At 33.3% G+C, this 22198-nt stretch overlaps 1 protein-coding gene across 4 annotated transcripts in view; it reads left to right on the top strand.

Annotated features, from left to right (window-relative positions):
- The window catches only part of nolo (ADAMTS-like no long nerve cord), a 789822-nt gene that overhangs the window by 288585 nt on the left and 479039 nt on the right, over positions 1 to 22198 (top strand). For all 4 annotated transcript variants that reach the window (XM_089646552.1, XM_089646553.1, XM_089646550.1 and 1 more), the window contains one exon: positions 1124 to 1320. In XM_089646552.1, the coding sequence (XP_089502678.1) occupies positions 1279 to 1320 (42 nt within the window). In that variant the 5' untranslated portion in view covers positions 1124 to 1278. The remainder of the gene's footprint in view (positions 1 to 1123; positions 1321 to 22198) is intronic.

Here is a 22198-nt window from a genome sequence, read left to right as displayed (position 1 = left end):
TTTCAAAAATAGTCCTGAAACGAAAATAATTTACCTTAATTACAAACAAATTTACAATCAGAAATCAGATGAAATGCAAAACGGTTGAGTTAAATAGGACTTCGCTACGATCAGTCAACCAATATAAATTTATGACACTTTTAAAATTTCTTTATATTTTACGATTTATACTTGTCTTCCATTAAAAGCACTTGCTTGTGGATGGTAGAAGACTTTACATTGGGAATTTTTTTTTTGGTACAAGCATAGTTTTGCTCACAATATATACATTTAGTGAAAATTACTGTTCGAATTTAGGATTCCTTTAAAAGTATATATGGTAATGATAAAATCGCAATAATGATTATGAAATTAAAAGACAAGCAAAATTTAAAAAAATATATAATAGAATATCAATGAATTGTTTTTTTAATTAATAATTTTCAGATGTGAATAATTCTAAAATATTTTTAGATGGAGTTCAAAATTCATACTTAGTCATTTTTCTTCTGAACTGGGAGACATTTTACGGGCAAGAGACGTGTTTAGCTTAGGGCATTTAAATATATATTTGAGTCTAGTAAATCTTTTCTTTTAAAATTTGAAAAATTGAATTTTTCACAAATAACTTTTGAACTGTAGGAACTTTGAATTCTTCGAATACGCGTTCAGTGGAGAAGTCTGGATGTTATATCTAACACAAGTTAAACACTTTAGTGTTAAGTTTAAATTGGAACAGTAATTGAAAATAAACATGTGTGGGAAAGGTAATAAGGAAAACCATTATAATATAATATTTAGAGTTTGACATAACCTGCCTCACTAGACTAACCTGTATTGAGGCAGAATCTTAAGCATTATTGAATTGATTTTGTCCATGGTTTATCTATAAATACAGTGTGTAATATCCTACATATCAATGTGTATATCTGAACAGCCAGGTGCTTTCTTTTTCCTCTTTCCCATCTCCTTCTCAATTTTATAAACCAAGAAATCACAATAACGGTTCATCCCGACCCCATTCCAGATATTGACCTTTTTTGAGAATACTTGTGTGTTTTAGTTATTTTTTCTTTTATTTCCAACGTCTTTAGTGTGTGATATAGTGAATGTTTTTTTAAAGATTTGTTTTTCTTTTTTCCAGATGGAGCTTGGTTTCAAACTCTTCACTCAAAATTAGTTTAAAAAACTTCCATTTGCAAGATGAAAGAACATTTGGAAAATCATCAAAATATTAGTTAGTTTCTGAAATAATAATAATCAAAAGTGTTGTTAAATTAGAGTTTAAATATTATCAAAATGAAGATGAAATCAAACTACAGGATTGCAGTGCTTTTACTGGTAAGTTTGAAACATTTAAATTGGTTCTTATTTGTCGAAGTATGATTAATAATTGAAAAGTTATGTCATTATAAGTTTGAAGGATCGACAGCAAATATTATTAAGCGTGGCAGTAGTCAATGTTTTGAGGAAATTTGTCTAAGGCAGATGGTTATAATGTTAAAATTGCCACATGGCTCTCAGCGTGATGAAATAACTAAAGGGAATTTGTCTCGTTAGTCACATAAACCGTTTTGTGAAATTGATGCTTTCCAGGTTATGACTAAATACCGACAATACATCATAATACTATATAAATTCTGTGAACGTCGTTAAAAATAGTTGACATTTATCAAAAGAAAATCTTTTACTTTTAATTTTATTTTGTTCACTTGAAGTAAGAACTTTAATTTACGTTGATGTCCTATTTTTAAATTTTGACGTAAAGTCGGAGTATTTCCGCTTTCAAATAAAATTTAAATAAATGGAATATTTCTGAACGCAAAAATACTTAAATTTTTTATACATCTACATTTCAAATGCGAAAAAAATGGCTCTCCTTACGGTTGTAGTAAGTGATAAATTTGTTTTTTAATACACACCCTTCATTAGACAAATGTATTACAATACATTACTGTCACCACACTTTTTTGCCATTTTATATAAAAATAGTAAATAAAAAATTAAGTAATTTTTTTTTTTCAAATTGCTTTTGGAATCTTTGATTTCATAAAAAGTACACATTTTAATTATTCTGTAGTGTTTTATCTTTCTAATACCGTTTAGTTCATATTTCTCACCATGGCAGTAAGAGAGATACAACGATTTCTATGACACCATATGAGTCGTTCCCAAAAGCGAACAAAAAGTCTGAAATGTTAAACAATATCCGTATTAAGTAATTACTTTTAATCTCTCTGTAGTTTTGAATTTCTCCTTTATCTCAATTCCCATTTGAACCTCCAGTAAAACAAAATAAATTTATTTACTTCGTAACAGTTTAACCACACTGTCATTACGTCTCTAATTACCTTAATTGGATGACTAATAATAATTTCAGCTGCTGTGTTTTATTAGCACGACAAACAGTTTCAACGGAAAAGATAAAAAACTTCCTTCATATATTCAAATATTACATACGCAGATATATTTCGTCAATATTACAACAAACAATGTTATTCAACGACGGTGAACAGATTGGTTATCATAAGAATATGTGAAAACAACACAATATTATTTAGTCATTCATTGCATTAATGTGTCGCGTAAAATGTCAACGAAACCGAAAAAAAGTGAAATTTCTTTTAAATAACTTGAACTTTTTGTGTCATTGTGAATGGAAGAAAATTAATGACGTGTATAAAGTTGCATCAATTTACAGAAATACATGTATTTTAAACTCAGCTTACCTACATTAAACTCACAATTTAATTATTTATGCATAATATCGTGAACAAGCGGAGTAATATAAACATAACAAAATATTTGTTTGCGGTAAACAAACTGACAGTTATAAAAAGCAGCGTTTTATTGTAATTGTGTTACGAGTATTATCGACAAACATCAGCATCAATAATGATTTTGTCATTATTAACGGTAAATAGTGACAAGAGAATTGTTTGGGTAATTATTACAAAGACAGTATCTAACAATTACTAACTTCCACATTACTATCCCAAGAGTATACAGGATCGTCGAAAAAGGTGTCCGCGATTTTAAAATGAAATAACTAAGTTCGTAATAGAAGCAATATATTATTTATTTTATAACTTATGATCCATCTCAAACCTTTCTCTTATACTCGTATTTATCATCTTTGAAGCTACGACACTAAGAATTTTGGCCACATCCAGGAAACGTCACACTTCTGGAAATATCCTTCCGTCTTCCTACAGTTCCTTATATTATTTTATGATATGTACTGTGTTTGTCATCACATAATCAAGCCACTTTTTTGCTGTAGGAATTCAGAAGTCTGCTTTAGAGATGGGGGTCTTTTCCCCCATTTTTAACGGGTTGTTCGGCAAAACGAAAAATAGAATACAATTGAAATCACCAATGGGTATACAGAGGTAAAATTAAAAAGGATGAAAGACCGTCTAACGAATGCTAAGATACGAAACCGAAGGACATACATCGGAAGTGCGTTAAACACGAATTTAAGAATGGGAAACTAAGGTCGTTTTAATTTAACAAAACGGGTGGATGATGAGCAAGAGACTGGAATATGATATTCACCATCAAAATCGTAAATGTTCTCAAATTACTTTTTGCACGGCAAACATCTAACCCTAAGAGATGGACGACATCCCTCTAGGTCCCTGAATCACATCAGCAGTCACGGTCGCAATAAATTTCCATGCGGATTCTCTCTCTTAAATTTTGAAAATTCCGGATTTTTTTGCATAAATAATATGTTCTTTAGATAACCCCACCAGAAAAAAAACAAGACCGTTCCTACCAATCTTACGACCAGATAATCTGTTTTTGAGAGCATGTTGCACGCTAAGTCAATCGTGGCTGCGCGCAGCGCTTTGTCCTGCAGTTTTGTGGCCACCTAGAAGCTCTGATCTAACTCATAGACTTTTTCTACTAAGGTTATCCTTAGAATATTAGGTTATTCTTAGAAAAAAAACAGGGATCGGAAACGCTTACGAGAGAGAATCCGCACGGCAATTTATTTGCGACAGTGACTGCCGATATGATTCTGAGTACCTGGAGAGAGGTCGACTTACGTTTATATGTTTGCCACGCGGCATGAGTGACTCATAAAAAAATTGTCTAAGTAATATAACAAAAAAATTATTTATGTAAATATATTTTCTGCGTAATTTGGTGAATTTTCAATGACCCTGTATTTGGCACTATTTTAAAGCTCACGACGTCAACGGATCGAATAAATTCAATAAAATATTTCACCTAACTGCATCAAAACAGTGCTTTGTCACTTAACGGGACAGCGTCAACGGAACGAGAAAAGAAATAGCAACATTCCCACAGCAAAAGCAATATTTTATCATAATCATTCGCGCCCGATGTTTAACGAAATGGAGAGAGAAAATAATAACAACTCTCACATGGGTACTTACATAGTTGTTCCAATGCCATTTTTTGTTGCTCTTTTTGTAGGTCAAAGTTTTCAACAATTTTGAGTGTTCTATAGTATCTATTTACCTACCTTTCTAGTGAATTATTATTTGTTTTGATTTCAGAATAACCTACACGATCTTTCATTGTTACTTTATTTGACTTTAGTTTTGTTCTTAGAGTAACAAAATTGCACCTTATTGTATTATAATAAGTTGGTGTTGTCAATATTTTGCTTGCAAACTAATAAACCTAATACCTTGTTCGTCAGTTGATTTGGTTTATGTTTTGTTTTCAAGTGTTCAAAGCATGCACTACTGCACTCTTCAATTGTTGATTGATTTTCTCAGTAATAAACTCCCGGCTTCTTCATCCATTAATTGATTCTCAGAGTAAAAAAACCTTTGTATAATAATTTTCTCGCAAAACACTTATCCCGTCTTTGAATAATGAATCGTTCTTAATTTAATAAAATCAATGAAAACATCCGTTCAATGGATAATCTTAGTAATTATTTCCTATCTTTAGATAATATTAAGTCGACTGTGGGATTTCGCAAAATGGTACTGTAAGGATGCAGATTAAATTACTCATATTTAGTAATACAAATTGCAGGATATCATGAATAACTAGAGTACTTGGTTTCTCAAAATATGCGATCTGCCTAGCTGGGAACTAATATCGACCTGACAAGACATAATAACATTTTAACAAATTTTATTAAAATAAAATAAAACGTATTTCTCATGACAATGAGTCATTGTTGCTTTTAATTTAAACATTTGAAAGATATAGCCATTCCATCATCAGGTTTGGTATTCACTGTAACTAAAAACACTTGATAATCAGCTCAACGTTTTTAAACAAATATGACGCTTGATAAATAGGTCCCAATGTTCGAGTAGTTTAAGGCGCCTGTTCTCGTAAAACAAGAGTTCCTGAGTTCACTTCCTATCTTACCGTTTTTTTTTTTTTTTCCATTATTTCTGGCTTTCACCCTTCAAGGGTGTTCTTGGCCATCATTTAAAATTATTTAGAAAGGTGTATTGAAAGGTGAATTTAAATATTAATTTTATTTAAATAGGCAAATTTCAAAATTATAATGAAAATTGGAGTCGAGTTCAGACTTAAAAGAGATGAAATGTTGAATGGAGGGGAGGCAATTTTAGTTAAGGCTTGATAGAAGAGAGGATATTTGTTTAGAGAGGGACAACCAAAAAATATGTCATCTAAAGTTCCCACTTCTAGACCACAGAATGTACAATCTGGGGAGTAAAGGACGTGAATTTTAAAAAGATGGGAAGGAACGGAACAATGACCGATCCTCATTCGAATGAGTGAAGAAATTTCTTTTTTGGAAAAATGAGGGAATTGCTGAAACCACGGTTTTGATGGTATAGTCCTTTGTATTGAGGCATAGCAGGCTCCCTTGGATTGACTAGCAATGTGCCAATACTCTGACCAAACATTGCGGGATCTTTCTTTGATGATGGAAAAAATGTCAGATAAGGGAATGTGGTTTACGAGGGTAACAACAGGGTTGGACGCTCCTTGTTTTGCCAAGGCAATATCATTACCCATGATACCAACATGTCCAGGAATCCAAATCAGAGTTACAGATTTACCAGAGCTTTGAATGGATGCTATCATCACTCGAATAAGGCATACAAAATGATCATCAGGATGAAGAAGAGGACTGGATTTAAGTTTTTGGAGGGAACTGAGAGAGTCAGAGAGAACGAGGGAATGTTCAAAATTATTTTTGATTATATATTTGAGAGATTCTATTATTGCAATGCACTCAGCTGAAAATATTGAAAATTGATTTGAAATTGAATGAAATATTCTATCATTAGAATTATTGTGGTAAACGTTAATACCTATACCACAGTTAGGAGAGTCGGGAGATTTGGATCCATCAGTAAATAAAAGAGAAAAGTTGGGCAATTTAGATAAAATAATGTCATTCAACATATTATTGACAGTTCGGGCCGGGAGATTGGAATGACTTTTAAAGATTCCGATCCCTTCTAATATTGTTGGGGATAGGGTGACGTGACTATATTTTAGTTTGTATAAGGGAAGTAGACCATTTTGGATGATGTGGAGCTCTGAGAGAGACTTAAAATTTTTACAGATGTCAGGAATAGGTTTAGTTGAAGCTCTGATTGTAGATGAATGGTTTGAGTCAATGAACAACGAGACGCTGGGGATAACCTGATGACATTTAGAATTTAAACATTTAAGAACAAATTTGTCAGCAAATAGTTGACGCCTTAAATAAAGAGGAGGATCAGAACATTCTACTTGAAGATAATTGATGGGTGACGATTGCATCGCTCCAGTTATTATTCGCAAAGATTTAGATTGAATTTTGTCTAATTTATTAAGTACATTTTTTGAGGCAGTACTAAAAAGTGGGCAGGCATAGTCGAGATGGCTTCGAATAAGTGCATTGTAAAGCAACTTAATGCAAGTAGGGTGAGCTCCCCACCAAACGCCAGATAATGATCTGATGATATTTAAATTTTTTTCGCATTTAGTAACTAAATTATTAATATGGGAAGACCATTTAAGTTTCCTACGGGGGGGTTTTTATGGCGGTTTGAGAAGGTGACACACTGAGTCTTTTGGATTGAAAGTTTAAGACCATGTAACGTGAGCCATGTGCAAAGGGCATTCATGGCTTCGTTAAGATATTTGACGGCAAGAGGGATGATTTTGGATGATAAGAAGAAAGCTATGTCATCTGCGAACTCGATAATTTTTATTTGTGGGGGAATAGTGACATGCATATCATATGTGTATATATTATACAGTAAGGGGGACAATACATCGCCTTGTGGTAAACCAAATAGACCTACTTTGAGGAGAAATATCTGGAAGTTCAATGAAAATTTTTCTATCTAGAAATAGATTAATAATTGATTGGACAAACATGGGGGGAAGGCCAAGGCCTAGAAGTTTTTTTTTCAGGATTGGGATGGAAACATTGTCAAAGGCGCCTTCTATATCTATAAAGACGGCAAGACAAACTTCCTGTTTAGAAATTGATAAATTAATATCAGTGCTGATGATGGCAAGGTTATCCTGAGTGGATTTTTTTTCCTAAATCCAAATTGAGATGGAGAGAAAAGCTGTTTACTCTCGACAAAAAATTCTAATCGGTTTTTAATTAATTTTTCATAAAGTTTACTGAGGGTGGATGAAAGAGCGATTGGCCTGTAGTTGGATCCAAAATTTGGAGATTTGTTTGTTTTTAAAATAGGGATGATTATTTGAGAACTCCAGTCATCAGGCATTATACCAGTCTGGAAGATTTTATTTAAGATGCTTAAGAAGTGGTTTAGAACATTATCATTACTATTTTTGATTATGCTGTAAGGTATACCATCTCTGCCTGGAGATGAGTCCTTGACTGTTGATAAACCATTTTTTAGCTCAATTAAGGTGAATGGTGAGTCTAGCCAATGATTAGACATGGGAGTATTATAGATGGGCGTTATTTCATCTAAGTTAGGAACAGAAGGGGGGGCAATTTTGCCCAAGAATTCATCTATCCATTTAGAATGGGACGCTCGAGGAGATGGTGAACTGAAGGAGGATCGAAATCTTCGGATCATAGACCAAACTTCCGAAATTGGAGTGTTCGGAGATACTGAACTGCAAAAGTTGTACCACCCGGATCTTTTTTTTGACCTCAATACCCTTTTGGCATTGGATTCAGCGTTTTTGTATATAAGATAGTTCTCCATAGTCATATTGTAACGATAGGAAAGAGATTTAGCTTTCCGAATTCTTACTACTTTGGAACATTCCTCATCCCACCAGGGAGTTGGAGGGAGTTTTTTGAGAGATTTAGTTTTAGGGGGAGGATTTGATTTATTTATTGCAGTTATGAGCATTGATTTGAAGTTATTATAATCATCTTTGACGGAAAATATATCGGTGGCGGGTGAATTTAGTAGGAACTTGTCCATATGAAAGTTAAATTCATCCCATTTGGTGTGTTTCGTTTTAATCTTTGTCGAAATATGAGACTTGTCTGATTGGAAAGAAGTTTGATAAGTAATGATGATCGGGAAATGATCACTGGAGCAAGGGTCGGGGGACACCACCCACGAGGAGAGAGAAGCCAGACTAGTAGAACATATCGAGAGATCCACTGCACTGGGGTTTGTGCTGGGGCGTGAGATCCTAGTAGGAGATCCGTCATTCAAAAGAAAAAGGTTGGATTGATCTAGGAAATCCATCACACTTCGACCATCTCGGTCGGAGAAAGCAGAACCCCAGACGGGGGAATGGGCATTAAAATCGCCTAATATAAAGAAAGGAGGGCTTAGTTGACTTACAATTTGCAACCAAGTTTGTTTATTGAAGTAGGCTGTTGGGGGAAGATAGACTGAAATAAAGGATGTGTCCTTTATTTTAGCTGCAACCATTTGGAAGTCAGCATTGGGGGGTTTGATATTATTTATTGGGGAAAATGATATGGATTTTTTAATAAAAAGGGCAGCACCGCCGCCCGAACCTTCCGGGCGATCGTCGCGGAGACAGGAATACCCTCCCACATTAAAGTGGGTGGATGGAGTAAACCAAGTCTCCGAGATAGCAGCCAAAGAAATAAAGTTGGAATTTAATAGGTTAAGGAGATCAGATTTGTTAGAAATAGCACTTCGGCTATTCCACTGAAGTATTCTGACATCCTGAAGAGCCATTTTGAATAAATGATTTTAATGTGGAAATAATAGTAGCAGCGTTGGACGGTAGATTAGTTTGAGAAGAAATAAGGTCAATTAGAAGAATAATAAGAGTTTGGATAAATGAAGAATTGTCTTGGGAGAGTTTTTCAGAAAGTTTAAGAGAGTTCATTGAGGACGGATTATAATTATTTGCACACCCATTTGTGGCATTTGAAAGAGGTGAACCATTGGGATTTAAGAGCAGTGAGTTGTGTTGTTGCTGATCGTATCCAGGAGCCGGTTTAGAGATAACGTTTTTGTATGTGAATTTAGTTGAACGAGAAGAAGTTGTTGTAGTGGAGGGAAGAGGGTTGGATGAGGAGTTGCTGGATAAAGCCTCAGCAAATGATTTTTTGACAGGCGGGAATAATTTAGAAGCCTGCAGAAAAGACAAGTTCTGAGAGGCCATAGAAATTTTAATATTTTTTTGGCGAGATTGTTCTGGGCAAGATGTGTTGATAGCTGTATGTGAGCCTGAGCAGTTAAAACATTTAGGTGAGGAGGAAGAAGGACATTGGTCAGCTGCGTGGTTTTCTCCACATTTAAAACATCTGGGTTGAGATCTGCATGCAGCTTTGGTATGACCAAAACGGCAGCAATTGAAACATTGAGTGGTGGGATATGTATACATTTCAACTGGTAATGAGTTGAAGAATAAATATATATGGGAGGGAAGAGATTGACCTTCAAAGGTGATAACAACAGATTGGGAGGGCTTCCAGTAATTATACCCTCAGAGGAGTCCTTGTAATTTAGCCTCCTGGCTTTTATGGGATTGCCAATGTGTTGGGGGGTTGAAAGTGAAGACAGAATTTCTTCGATGGACAGATCGGTCGAGATACCTCTGACCAGGCCCATGCGAGTGACATTGAAAGTAGGGATATATGCCTTGAACTTTGAATTAGATGAAATGAAGATATTTTTGATGAAACTGTTGGCAGCTGGCCCTGAGAGGAATTCGACGGAGATTCGGAAGCGACCCTCGGCTTTTACACCTCCAGGTTTGATTGAAAGATTCTTGCTATTTGATAGGAATTTGCCAAATTCAAGAGGGTGGATGGTTTTTCCTTGCTCAGTTTTTTGGGCGTATGCTATGAATGGGCCACGGGAATGAGGAGAATAAAAGTTTGTTGGAGGAAGTTGAGAAAGTGCTGGTGGGGACAGTGAAGTCGAAGGCGAGTCAAGTTTTATTGGGGAAGAAGGAGTAAATTTCCTTTTTTTGGTAGAAGTCAAGATGACAGAATCACTGTCAGAAATTTCTACATTTTCCCCGTCTGGGGGGTCTGGAGAGGGATCTGGGGGCTTTGTAGGGGGTCCAGGAGGGAAATCTTCCTCCATTATTCACAACAGTAAACAGCTACAATAATAGTATGAAAAATGACAGAAGTAAAAAAGTTTATAAATATCTGGAAATCAGCAGCGAAAAGTGACTCCTGGAAGATCAGGAGGGAGAAGAAACCTCAAGGCACAACACACTACACTTTTTTTTTGCCAGAAAACAAAAAAGAATGGTAAAAAATTAATTTTAGATAGAGCAAAACAAAACAACTGATGACAGCCAAATGTTATTGTTGCAATCCCTATCTTACCGTTATCTTTTTATTTTTCTGTATCTTGTTCTTTTTCATGTTTCGTTATATTTATTAGTATTATCATCTTCTTCAATGATTCTTACGAAATTGTTTAAATCACGTATAACATCAAAACCTTGTTCAGAAATCGTCTTCCTGGTATATTTTTTTGCGAAGTTTGCCATTGCTATATTCAGATGAAGTAAGTTTGAAGGTACCTATAATTTTCTTCTTTCGTTTCTATTGTTTCTCAGATCGTGTTGTATGCTGTGTACTGTTATTATTGTATAATAAACTGTATTTGATAAATAATAATCCGTTATAACAGTTTTACACCTATTTTGATCATTGCTTTTATCTTACGAGTAGTTTCAGTCTTGGCGATAAACTTTATGTTTCTTCGTCTTTCAAAATTGATCTTAGTTTGGTGATAACTGCATCGACAAAGTTCTCCGCCAACAAAGATAATTTCCTAAATCAGATACAGTATAATTTGATCGTCTTTCCTAATCCCACTTCTCCAGTATCTCAGATTCAGGCCTCTAAGGGTTCTATACGAAGACTAGAGATTTTTATAAGTAATCTAATTGTCGATGATAGGCCTCCAGAGTATGCCGCTACAACTTTTAGACTAACTGCATTAAGCTCGGATTAATAAATGGCAAATCAGATTATAGCTGCAAATTGAAAGTTTAAAATACCGAGGGAGTTGTGCCTCGTGAAATGGGGACCGGCAGATTAAGGGATTGGGAATTAAGGGTAATATTTAGCAAATTTAATGATAATGTTAAGGCAAAAACAAAAACAACTGTTGGAAAGCAAAGGGGAATAATCTTCTCTTTTGTGAAAGTGACATCTTTAGAATATTGCTTTAATTTACTGTTTATTGTTGACTTGCAGATGACTTAGATATTTATCGATACAGGATTGCAAAGTTACGTGTAGACAGTATAATGTTTGAAAAATGGGAAAGGTGGTATCTCTACACCAATTTTAATTTTTTTGTGTAAACGTCTTTCGTTCGTCATAAGTAGGCAATTTCATTACATTTTATGAACAGTCGCCCTGCAAAATTTTTCACTCTACAACATTAATATTTTCCTTCTCAGTTTATTTCTCAGCACCTCAAGATCTGCACGACGTAAGAATAATTCATGTTACTGATTGACTGATTACTGATTCTTTAGTTGTGAAGAGTGAATTTCGAGCTGTTATCTGACCCCCTCCCCGCTCGATCACCTAAACGCACGATGACGTAAGCGCACTAACAAGCAACAACGGTCTGTTTAAGAACTTGGCGCCACAACCCTTAGGCCACGAGATTTATTTAAATAAAATAAATCGTTTTATCGCTAACATTGGCGAGTCCTTAGTATGGGAGCTTTTTTAAAAGTTTTAATGTTAAAAAGATAGTAACGTTGAAATTGACAACATTAAATTAACATTAACAACATTAAATACTCAATAATATACAGTGTAACGTTTACTTCGAACTTTATTCTACTATTGGATACAAGTGCAGTTCAGATGGGTTATTTTAGGCTGCCATCTACAAAGTGTAGATATCCTTGATAAGACCGAACTTCCGATAAAAAAGCAACAATTTTTTTACGTTCAAGTTTTGAAAATACTCAAGTCGCGCTAGAGTTGGCGATGCAACGCTTTTGCTCTCACAAAATATTCAGATATTCCTCGTGGCCAAATGGTTGTGGTGTTCATAATCTTACAATGGACAAAAAGGTTACGTGAGTTATTAGTGTATCGTCATGTAGATCTCGAGGTGCTCTAAAAAATAAATTGAGAAGAAATATACACAAAACGTTATAAAACAGCCTGCTTCAGATAACATGATTTATAATTCACAACCCTGTACATAATTAAATGTGATTGTAAGAATCGCGGAAAAACAAATTAAATACACGTTTTTTAATTTTCCCCATTAATTATACTGTTGCTTAATAATGACAAACGAAAGACGTTTTAACGCAAAATAAAATAGTTGCGTAGAGATTCTACCTCTCCCCTTTTTTGTTCTTTCCCCTATTTAATTATGATTAAGCAACAGAATATCACTTTCGTGTTTGTGATTTTTAATGTTTATAAATTTTTTGTTAACTTTTGAACATTCGTATTTGTTAAGTATACTCGTACATGTATACCTATAATTATATTATGTGTTTACACTATGTAAATACCACATGAGAAAACAAGGAATAAATACTGAAGCTTAGCGAGGAGTTTCAAAACATAACCATCGATTGATTTGAACGAATGAGCTATCAAAAAAACCTAAAAAGAGCTAGTGACGAACCATTTTTAATCAATATTCCTTTTTATCCACTCGAGCGAAATTTCGCAAGTTTGTAATGCCAAGTTTGTAAAACTTTTTGAACGATCACTTGCTATATTGTGCCGAATTGACAGAACCTAAAAATATAGTATAAACGGTAAAATCTAGGTGGATTTGTTGTCTTTAAACCGCAGTAAGCAGTTTTATATATTTCATATAAATATTTAGTGGAATATGCAATTATACCAATCGCTCGAGTAAATGTAATTACAACCATTGTACATCTTTTTAATACCTTCAAGACAGATCAGAAAACAAAAAAATAATTGTGTTGCTTTAATTGAAACATCAGCAGCTTCCTAAAGATTAAAAAAAAAACAAATCCCTCGCTGGGAAAATCATTATCAAAGGCTAAAAACACATTAACAAAGGAGATATAACAATTTAATTAGCCAACAAATTTATTTGCACTGTTTACTAAAAAATGCCTGTGCTTAACCAAATTAAAATCTCTCTCTAATCTTAGGGGTGGATTACCCCTTTGGCCCGGAAGCCTTCTACAGGGTGGGTGGACTACTGCAGGGTGGCAATAGAGGGTGGTAGCGCCAACCCTGCGGTTGCAACTAATTTCACAGGTCGTAAGATCTTTGCGGTTCACCTAGTACTGCTATCGTGATTACAGTGCTTTTTCAATTACTACTTTTAAATTTTGTTTTGCGTCCGTTTTTATCCCCTTTAAACGACTCTTTGCTGCGAAGATCGGGTAGGGAAAAATACATTTTAGTGGAAAAAAACGTTTTTGTGGCAGAAAATAGATTTTTTTACTGAAAAATACAACAAGCTCGCTTTGATTATTTTGTTAAAAACGCATCGTATTTTTCGATAACTTTACAAATGAATTAACGAAAAACCTTGTGTAGTTAATAAAATAAATAGATGCACCCAACAATAAATTCCAATATAACTATCCATAACTCTTGTAATAATTATACTGACAACTGCAATTCACCTAAATGCTCAAAAATCTCAAAAAAAGTAATATTAAATATTTAGGCATAATTATAGACCAACATATTAAATGGACAGAACATATTGCGCAAATTCTAAATAGAATACGTAAACTTTATTACGTATTCCTCAAGCTAAGAAATATATTAAATAAATCTTTGCTACTAAAGGTTTACAATGCATTAGCCCAATCAGTTCTGCAATACGGAATAATAGGATGGGGAGGAGCGTATAAAACCAACTTAACCCCATTTGAAACAGTACATAGAAGACTCATCAAAATAATTCTAAAGAAACAATTAGACTATTCAACCCAAAAATTATTCGATGAATTCAAAGTATTACCAATAAATAAAATTTATCAAAAGAAAGGAATTGCTACAAATCCATAAAGACAAACTAACAATAAAGTCATTCAGCACCAGACCGAGAACCTTAGGACAAAAAATAATAATCTCTAAACTTAATACTACAACAACCCAACATCATTACACATACTCAGCAATAAAATGCTCTGACGAACTCCCCACAGAAATACAATCCGAGAGGAATTATGAAATTTTTAAACAAAAACTCATAAAAAATTTTACTATTAAATAATTTCTAAGTATGTGTTACGATGTGCCAACCTATATTTCCATTATGTACAAAACAAATGCCATCTTATATTTTTCATTATGTATAAAAAAAAATTTCATTATGTACAAAAAAAAAAAAATTGCCACTTATATTTTCATTATGTATAAAAAATTAGTCCTCCATGCATCCAAATTGTAACAACTGATAAGTATGTATAGTACTGTCAATTTGATGGTGCTCCCTCCCTAAACACGAGAATTTCTCAATTAGGGAGGTATTGTTACCACTAATATTATATATTATATATTATGTAGGTATTATATGTATATTGGTTAGTAAATAAAAAATAAATAAAAAACTTTGCTGTGGAACAATATGAAAAAAAGATGTGTACAACCCTAACTAACTTATTAACCGTCACGCTGCCCGTCGTTTCGAGATATTCACAATCGTAACACATTCATACATGATATTAATAAATATAATAATAATAATTGGATGACTTGTAAAGCGTCGTTTTTGTGCAAATTCACCACTGTACAAATTTATAATACATTTCTACAGTGATCTATGTTATTACTAATTATTTATGGAGATAATATACAGTTCAATACTTACCTGGTAGGTCACTTGAGATTAACACTTAATTAACATTAACTTATTGTTTATTAGCGAAATTTAGATACAGGATTTAGGACATAATTAGAAAATTGGATATAATTGGACTTTCTCTGAGGAATGGTATATTTAATTAAAGGGCTATAACAGCTTAAAAATGTAAGTTTTTAGTTTAAACCTGAATTCTGTTGGACTTGTTATGGATCTTAGTTCCGGAGAGAGTTTATTCCAAGCCTTTGGCCCCAGATACTCCGAAAGTGTGATCACCAAACTTAGTATTCGGCTTGCGCTTAGGTTCCATCAGTCTGCCTACAGCTGATATTACCACACATATTATGGCTTGGGGATCTCAATTCTGCAGCATTCAGTTAAATTTCATCCCTTATCTGCCAGTTCCAAACATCCGGCTTTATCAACACTACGTTATGGACTGTAAGCCTTGCTTCGTTTTAAATTATTATTTCTTTTGCAAATACACAAACTCATCCACTTGCCACAGTATTTATTACTACGTTGCACACTACTCTTGTACTCTTACACTACGTCTTTGATTTCTTGTTTTCGAACATTCTTCGTTCTCCCTGGACATGAGAGACTGTACATCTTTTACACTGTTAGAAAGCAGCATCAGACCGTAAGCTTACAAACAAATTTATTTTAATGAAGCCTTAGGACACATTTCTCGAACGTTTTGACTGCAGCTCTTTTAACAGGCTTGACTTGGCTAGTAATCATAATATTAGCATTATTTTAAAATATACACACTCAGAGCAGCAGTAATCGCCATCCGTCAGACTCATTATGCCCACATTTCAAACTAATGTAGGACTAACAATTATTTAATGTTAATTTCTTTCATGTTTTTTGCTTCGCATTTCTTGTAGAAAAGCTGTTGGTTATTCAGTGTTAAAAGATGCAGCCGAATTTTTAAACCACATAGCCAATGTATTTTTGTAGGAATATGGCTTACACTAAAATTAAAATGATGATTGAAGTTCACACAATTATACTTGAGATTACCATAATACAATTAAGATTGTGCTTGTCATCATACGTGTGCACATAAGGCAGTGATGTCCTTGTGAAACACTACTGAGAAACAGCCGTTTGTCTTGCTTGTGCCTATTTACTATTTTTAGTGAAAATGGCAAAGTAATGTTATAAGGTCTACCGCGTGTTATTTTTTATGTGAAAACCGCACAAGAGTGTCAACTGCTCCCTACCATTTGGAGCCAGTGAGACTATGGCATCCCCAATTGGGGTATATAGTGAGGCTAAAGGTAGTGGGTAAGGGATGAAAATAGGGAAAAGGAAGGTGGGGGTACCTGGCTATTTAGATCAGGTCACCAAACACGGTTAAAGCCATTCGAGTAATGCTTCAATTCTGAAGAGTAGTATTACACCAGAGAGATACTGAGAGTATATCTTACTCTGGAACGTGCTATGTATACTATTTATTATTTTAAATAAATACATTTTGAAATAGCACACATTGATCACATAACATTTATTTGCGCTTGTCGGGATTTGATCCCGCAACCTTCGGCTTGCTAGTCGAGAGCCTTACTACTCAACCACGGAGGACGTCAAATTGTCTTTAAATTTTGATTGACATTTTTGCGTTTTCAATGGACTTTTCGTTTATGAGGTCAAATAAAAAACTTTGACACTTGATGTAAAGCAACACATATATACGAGTACTCTATTCAACTCAAATCTCATTGCATATTTATATATTAATTGTAGTTTATGTTTTACAATAATATTAGTTATGAAAAAGCATTTTCAATAGTTTATGTATCATTGAATTATGTAATAATGAATTATAGTCAATTAAATTAATTTATAATTTAAATACCAGTATTTATAATTTTTTTTAAAAACGCTGATTACAAAATTTGCATTTTTCAAAGCCCACCAAAATCGAAATCTGATGGGGTACGCGTGACTTCGTACCATGAAATTAATAACCCCACTTCCATGCTTTATACGAACCTCTGTTTTGTCGATTAAAACTAAGGTCAATCAATCTCGGTTCAGTATGAATTCACAATTTTAATGTTTAGCAAAATTTCCAAAACATGATTTATTTTTTAGTTATTTGCTAGCCTTGGTAGCGATCTATGTGCGAGTCTACGCATCCCAACTTGTGACAAAATTGTTGTGAGGTAGCGTTGAAAGTTCTGTCAGAGGCGTTTTAACTGTTTAAATCGTTTTGAATGACGATATTTCATCTAAACGTATAATGATTATAGTAAAACTTATATATTCAGAAACTGCGTTTGTGGATGTATATGCAAAATATTTTATGTTTTTTAAGTCTGGTATAGGTCAACAGTTCAGTTTCAGTGCCGGCAACCCGGGCGTTTATTTAAGGTTGGTTCTGTACAGATGTTTTTTTTTCATTACCATCCTCACTAGACAACGTCTGTTCTGAGGCTGGTAATTAACAATTTATATATTAACTAAATGTTTAGTAAAAAATAGTAAAATTAAAATAATAAGAAAAAATAGTAGTAAAAAAATGAGTAATATAAAAATAGAAAAATAAGTGTAGTACTTTATGTGTTGAAAAATTATGTATAAAAATATGAAATGAGTATTTCGTATTATAATTAAATCTAAAATTTTGTAATTTTGGTAATGGTTGTCTTGGTAATGATGTTTTCCTTATCGCTTTCACTGATTGAAACTCTTGCTGTTTTTTATTAATTCCCTAATTATAACATCTGAAGAATTTACTTAAAATAAAAACGGAAATAACTTTTCCTCAAAATAAGTCTTTTCTAAAGATAATGTAATATATTCTTTACAGTTATTTATTAAGACAAGCTTATTCTAGATACGAATAAATAATCTGCTGGTGTCTCCATTAACATGGAGAAAACTATAACCACTTTCACACAACGACATTTTTGGTTCATCGCTTCTAAAATGTACAATACATTGAGCTCCGATATAAAGTCAAATAATACTGTATCCCTTTTTACTACCGTGTTCAAAACAATAGATATTTGAAAAGGGACGAGCTTTTAGAAAGAATACGTGAGTTCCTAACTCTGTTAAAGTAGAAAGTAGAAAAAAACATCATACTCTCTCATTCTTTCTTTTTTCATTTTTCTTCAAATCGCGAAATTTACTTTTTGATATATTGATTTACATTTTTCTTTTTTAAAATGTCTTTTTTATCACTCAGTTTAGTAATCTTTTTTATTCTTTTATGGTTTTAGATTGTATTTTTTTCACCTTAATACAAAATACCTTTAAAGGTAAATTATCTTACAATGAACATCTTAGCCGAATTGATTTTGACAATTTTTTGGTGTTTTGCGAATGTAAAAAAGATTTTGCGACATAGTCATCGATAAAATAATATATTTATTTACATTGTAATGGCAGAGATGCATTTCAGGTTATTTGATGATTTACTTTAAACTAAAATATTATATTGTTCTACATATTGCGCAATAGCCGTTAGTGAGTTTGGTCGCTAACACAGAGGGTCGTTAATCGTCCACGTAAACTTTGGTGAAGCAAATTGATCATTTTTTTAATTTCCCATCCCCTGCCGTCAAGTAATTTAAAATACAAACATCTAAAGTTATGATGATCACCAAACTAGGCTGAATTCTATATTACAGTGGTCGTACGTACATCCTCCAAGTTCCTGCGTCACAATGTCCACCGCTCCCCATCGAAAAAAGCGGGAACGCAATATAATTCTGGTAATACAGAAGAGAAATAATAAAAATTGTATAAATGGCGGAGTTAATGTCAGCAACCGCGCGGTAAAGCAAAAACATGTATGACTTCTCTGTTCATCGGCAGGGGTCGACAATCCAAAGCGTTCAAATTATGATAATGATATAATAAATACACGAGGCAAAAGTATGTTTATTCTTATCGTCTTATATCACCATGGATATAATAGCTAATTGTCGTTAAATCTTTTTCAAACAGCTTAGAACATATATTATTTACTTGCCCTTTTGCAGATCATTTGAAATAACATAATGTTGTACACCGTCATTGGACGGTTGGTATAAATGCTTTGTTATTACTTTATATGTTTCTTAATATTTACCCTCTGTCTGCTGTACACTTACTAATTTTCTTACTTATATTACAATATATAATATATGTATTATTTTTTATCACTCTGTTAATTAAAAAATGTAGATTTTAAGGCAAGTGTTTTTTTTTTTTTTTTTAATAATTTTATGATACAGAATAAGATTGATAAAGGGAAATTGTCACAAATAATGTTAGCCATGCAATAGTATTTTTTTAGTTGTTTCTTATATGTGTTCATAATTTTTTTAATGAAAAAATACATCAGTTTTTGTAAAATAATTAAAATTTATTTTTTATTCTGCTAAAACAAAACGATAGGAAAGATTCATTTTTCTTTATCCAGATCATCTTTTTGGTGTTCGTAATGTAAACTGATTAATAGTAAAGATTAATCGAAATGGTAATTTTACTGCCAGCATCGCCACATTCGCAACTCTCAGAGGAAAAAAAATCATATTTCCGAATATTAAAATTTACATAATAGTATCAGAAGAGGTAATGCAATATGAAGATGCTTACAATTTGGAAGACCACCAGATTTATCGATAATAATAAAAATTTGATGATTTGTTTAGCGCCGGTTTGTGATAAATCATTTCAAAGGTGCATTATTTATTATTTGACTCAATTTGTGATGGTAGGTAAGTATCTTTTATTGGTAATTCTCATAAAATATAAAGGCATTTATTGATTTATTATTGTTTTACAATACATTCATAACTTCACTGTCAGGGTATAAGCTATTATCGAGTTTATTTTTTTTAGTAAGAATAACTCAAATATATACGAAGATCATTATTCTGTTCAAATCCTGATCTATTCTATTTTGTATCAGTTTTTCATCAGATTTGAATCATAACATATGCGGTGACTATCGATATATTTCTGTTGCATGTTATTTCTTCTTTATACATACAAAATTTGGTTACTTTATTTATTTATATTGGACGCCCACACGGCCTTTTACAAACAAGTGTAATGTAAAATAATTTAGTGGAACATTAATCATAAAGTAAACTGAGCTATTTAAATGATATAGAACCCATGTTGAAGTAAAGCATTTGATAACATTAACTATTATAGCCTTCTTGTAACTGTATTCCGTGAAGTTGAACCCATCTCCTATTTCTGCGAAAGTACCGCCAACTGCAAGCTAGTTTCTAAATGATTTAGTCCTGATATTATTGTTGCGATAATTTCGGATCGAGTAGTTCTACTTGGTCTTAACCTTTTAAATTACTTTGTCACAATTTGCTCCCTTTAAAGCGTTTCATCATAAATTTATCGCAATACAATTTTTCTCATGCTGAATTATTATTAAAAAAATGCAATTAAAATGTTTCGCGCCTCTTTCGATTGGCGGAAACTTCCCAAAGGCGCCGCTGTGTCGCCGAATTCTCGAAGAACTAAGATTCTTCAAACCCGTAGCCAAAGCGCCACGCAACTATTTATGTGTAGGTACCATGCTCGTAGCTCGTAGCACGGAGGTTATAGTGTGGGTCCACAGATTTGAGAAACGAATAGAGAGGAAAATTTATAAATAAGTTGGACAAATACATTAAAATTTGTGTGGCGGAAGGAAAATTCTGAAAAAAAGAAGAAGGGGATGTAATGATGTTAGGAACAACTTGTTAATCTGTTCTCCTAAAGTATTTAGCTCAAGCCATTCAAAGCAACATTTGGTTATTCCGAGTGGTCAGTCACTATGTATGTATATACCTTGTCACGAAGTCCTGTTTAGACTAGACTACTTTGCATTTCGTCTGTATATAAATTTGTTTGTGTGTTCCGTGTCCGGTCAATTCTGTCAAGATGGTAGCTGTGTTTGAAAGTACCATTTTATTCCATCAGTGCGCATGAGCAGTTCACAGAACTTCTCGTATTTGTATTATATTATGAATAGAAACAAATAAGTTCGGTACGTTTTATTTTGACTCAGCGTCCTCTGGGCACGTAACAAAGAATCTTTTCACTCCGCAATGAAGGTAGTCGAAATAAATGGATTAATAGAAATTAAAAATACATGTATCTTGACAAAACTGTTTCCATTCTAAGAGAATAACTGTTCTGTGTGCTATGCCTTGCGGAGTTTTATACAACGTCATTATGGAAAGAATTTATTTGGAATTCCTGAAATTTTTATTTTTGCTTTCGAGGTTTATAACTCATGAATATCGATGTCAATGTTTGCCCAAAACAATCCGCAGATTTGGTGGATATTTCAAGAGAATTTCACGCTTTCGAAACTATTCGAATTGTTTTGAACATTTAAGGGATTATATTTGTAAATCCTGAAATATTTATTTGGATATGCTTGTTTTTGACGTTTTCAAGACGGCGATTTAAAATATCATTAAGAAAATACCATAAATTATACGAAAAATTGTTAAAAGATTTGTTAAAGTCAATGTTTAGATAGATGGCCGTTATAATTATTTACTAAATTTCGTAGTTTCGTCTGATTTTTCATAGAAAAATAAACCAGTATATAATATCAGTATATTATTTTTGGGCCGTTGAATAGACATTGTTGAAAATTGGTGTTGAAAATGTGGGTTATATTGAAGAAATGTGCAAATATTAATTCGCTGTAGCTCACCGTTTGAGAGTTCTTGATGCTTCCGAAAACTGATTACATGCTTTATCGAGAAACTAAAGTGCTGTACATTTCACGATGGAAGATTGACGAGCTACAAATATTTTCGATATACGATACGATACGAATGTACCATTCTAGCCAAGAGCATTCCTCTCCCGGTGCGACCGGTTCACCAGGAGGCACTGATTTGTTATGGCTTGGAACACGTGCTCTGAGGATGGGAAGGAGGTTGGAGTTTAATCAACCGGTATACAAGGTAACCTAATAAGCCGATATTGGAATTTATGACGGGCAGAAATAAAGGAATTGATTGAGCGTTGTTTTCTTTTTT

This window comes from Hesperophylax consimilis, chromosome 24 (genome assembly GCF_061612785.1).
Source record: "Hesperophylax consimilis isolate HC1 chromosome 24, BYU_Hcon_1.0, whole genome shotgun sequence".
Taxonomy (NCBI): Eukaryota; Metazoa; Arthropoda; class Insecta; order Trichoptera; family Limnephilidae; genus Hesperophylax; species Hesperophylax consimilis.
Note: the sequence above shows the minus strand (reverse complement) of the source record. Positions and strands in the feature narration are given on the sequence as shown.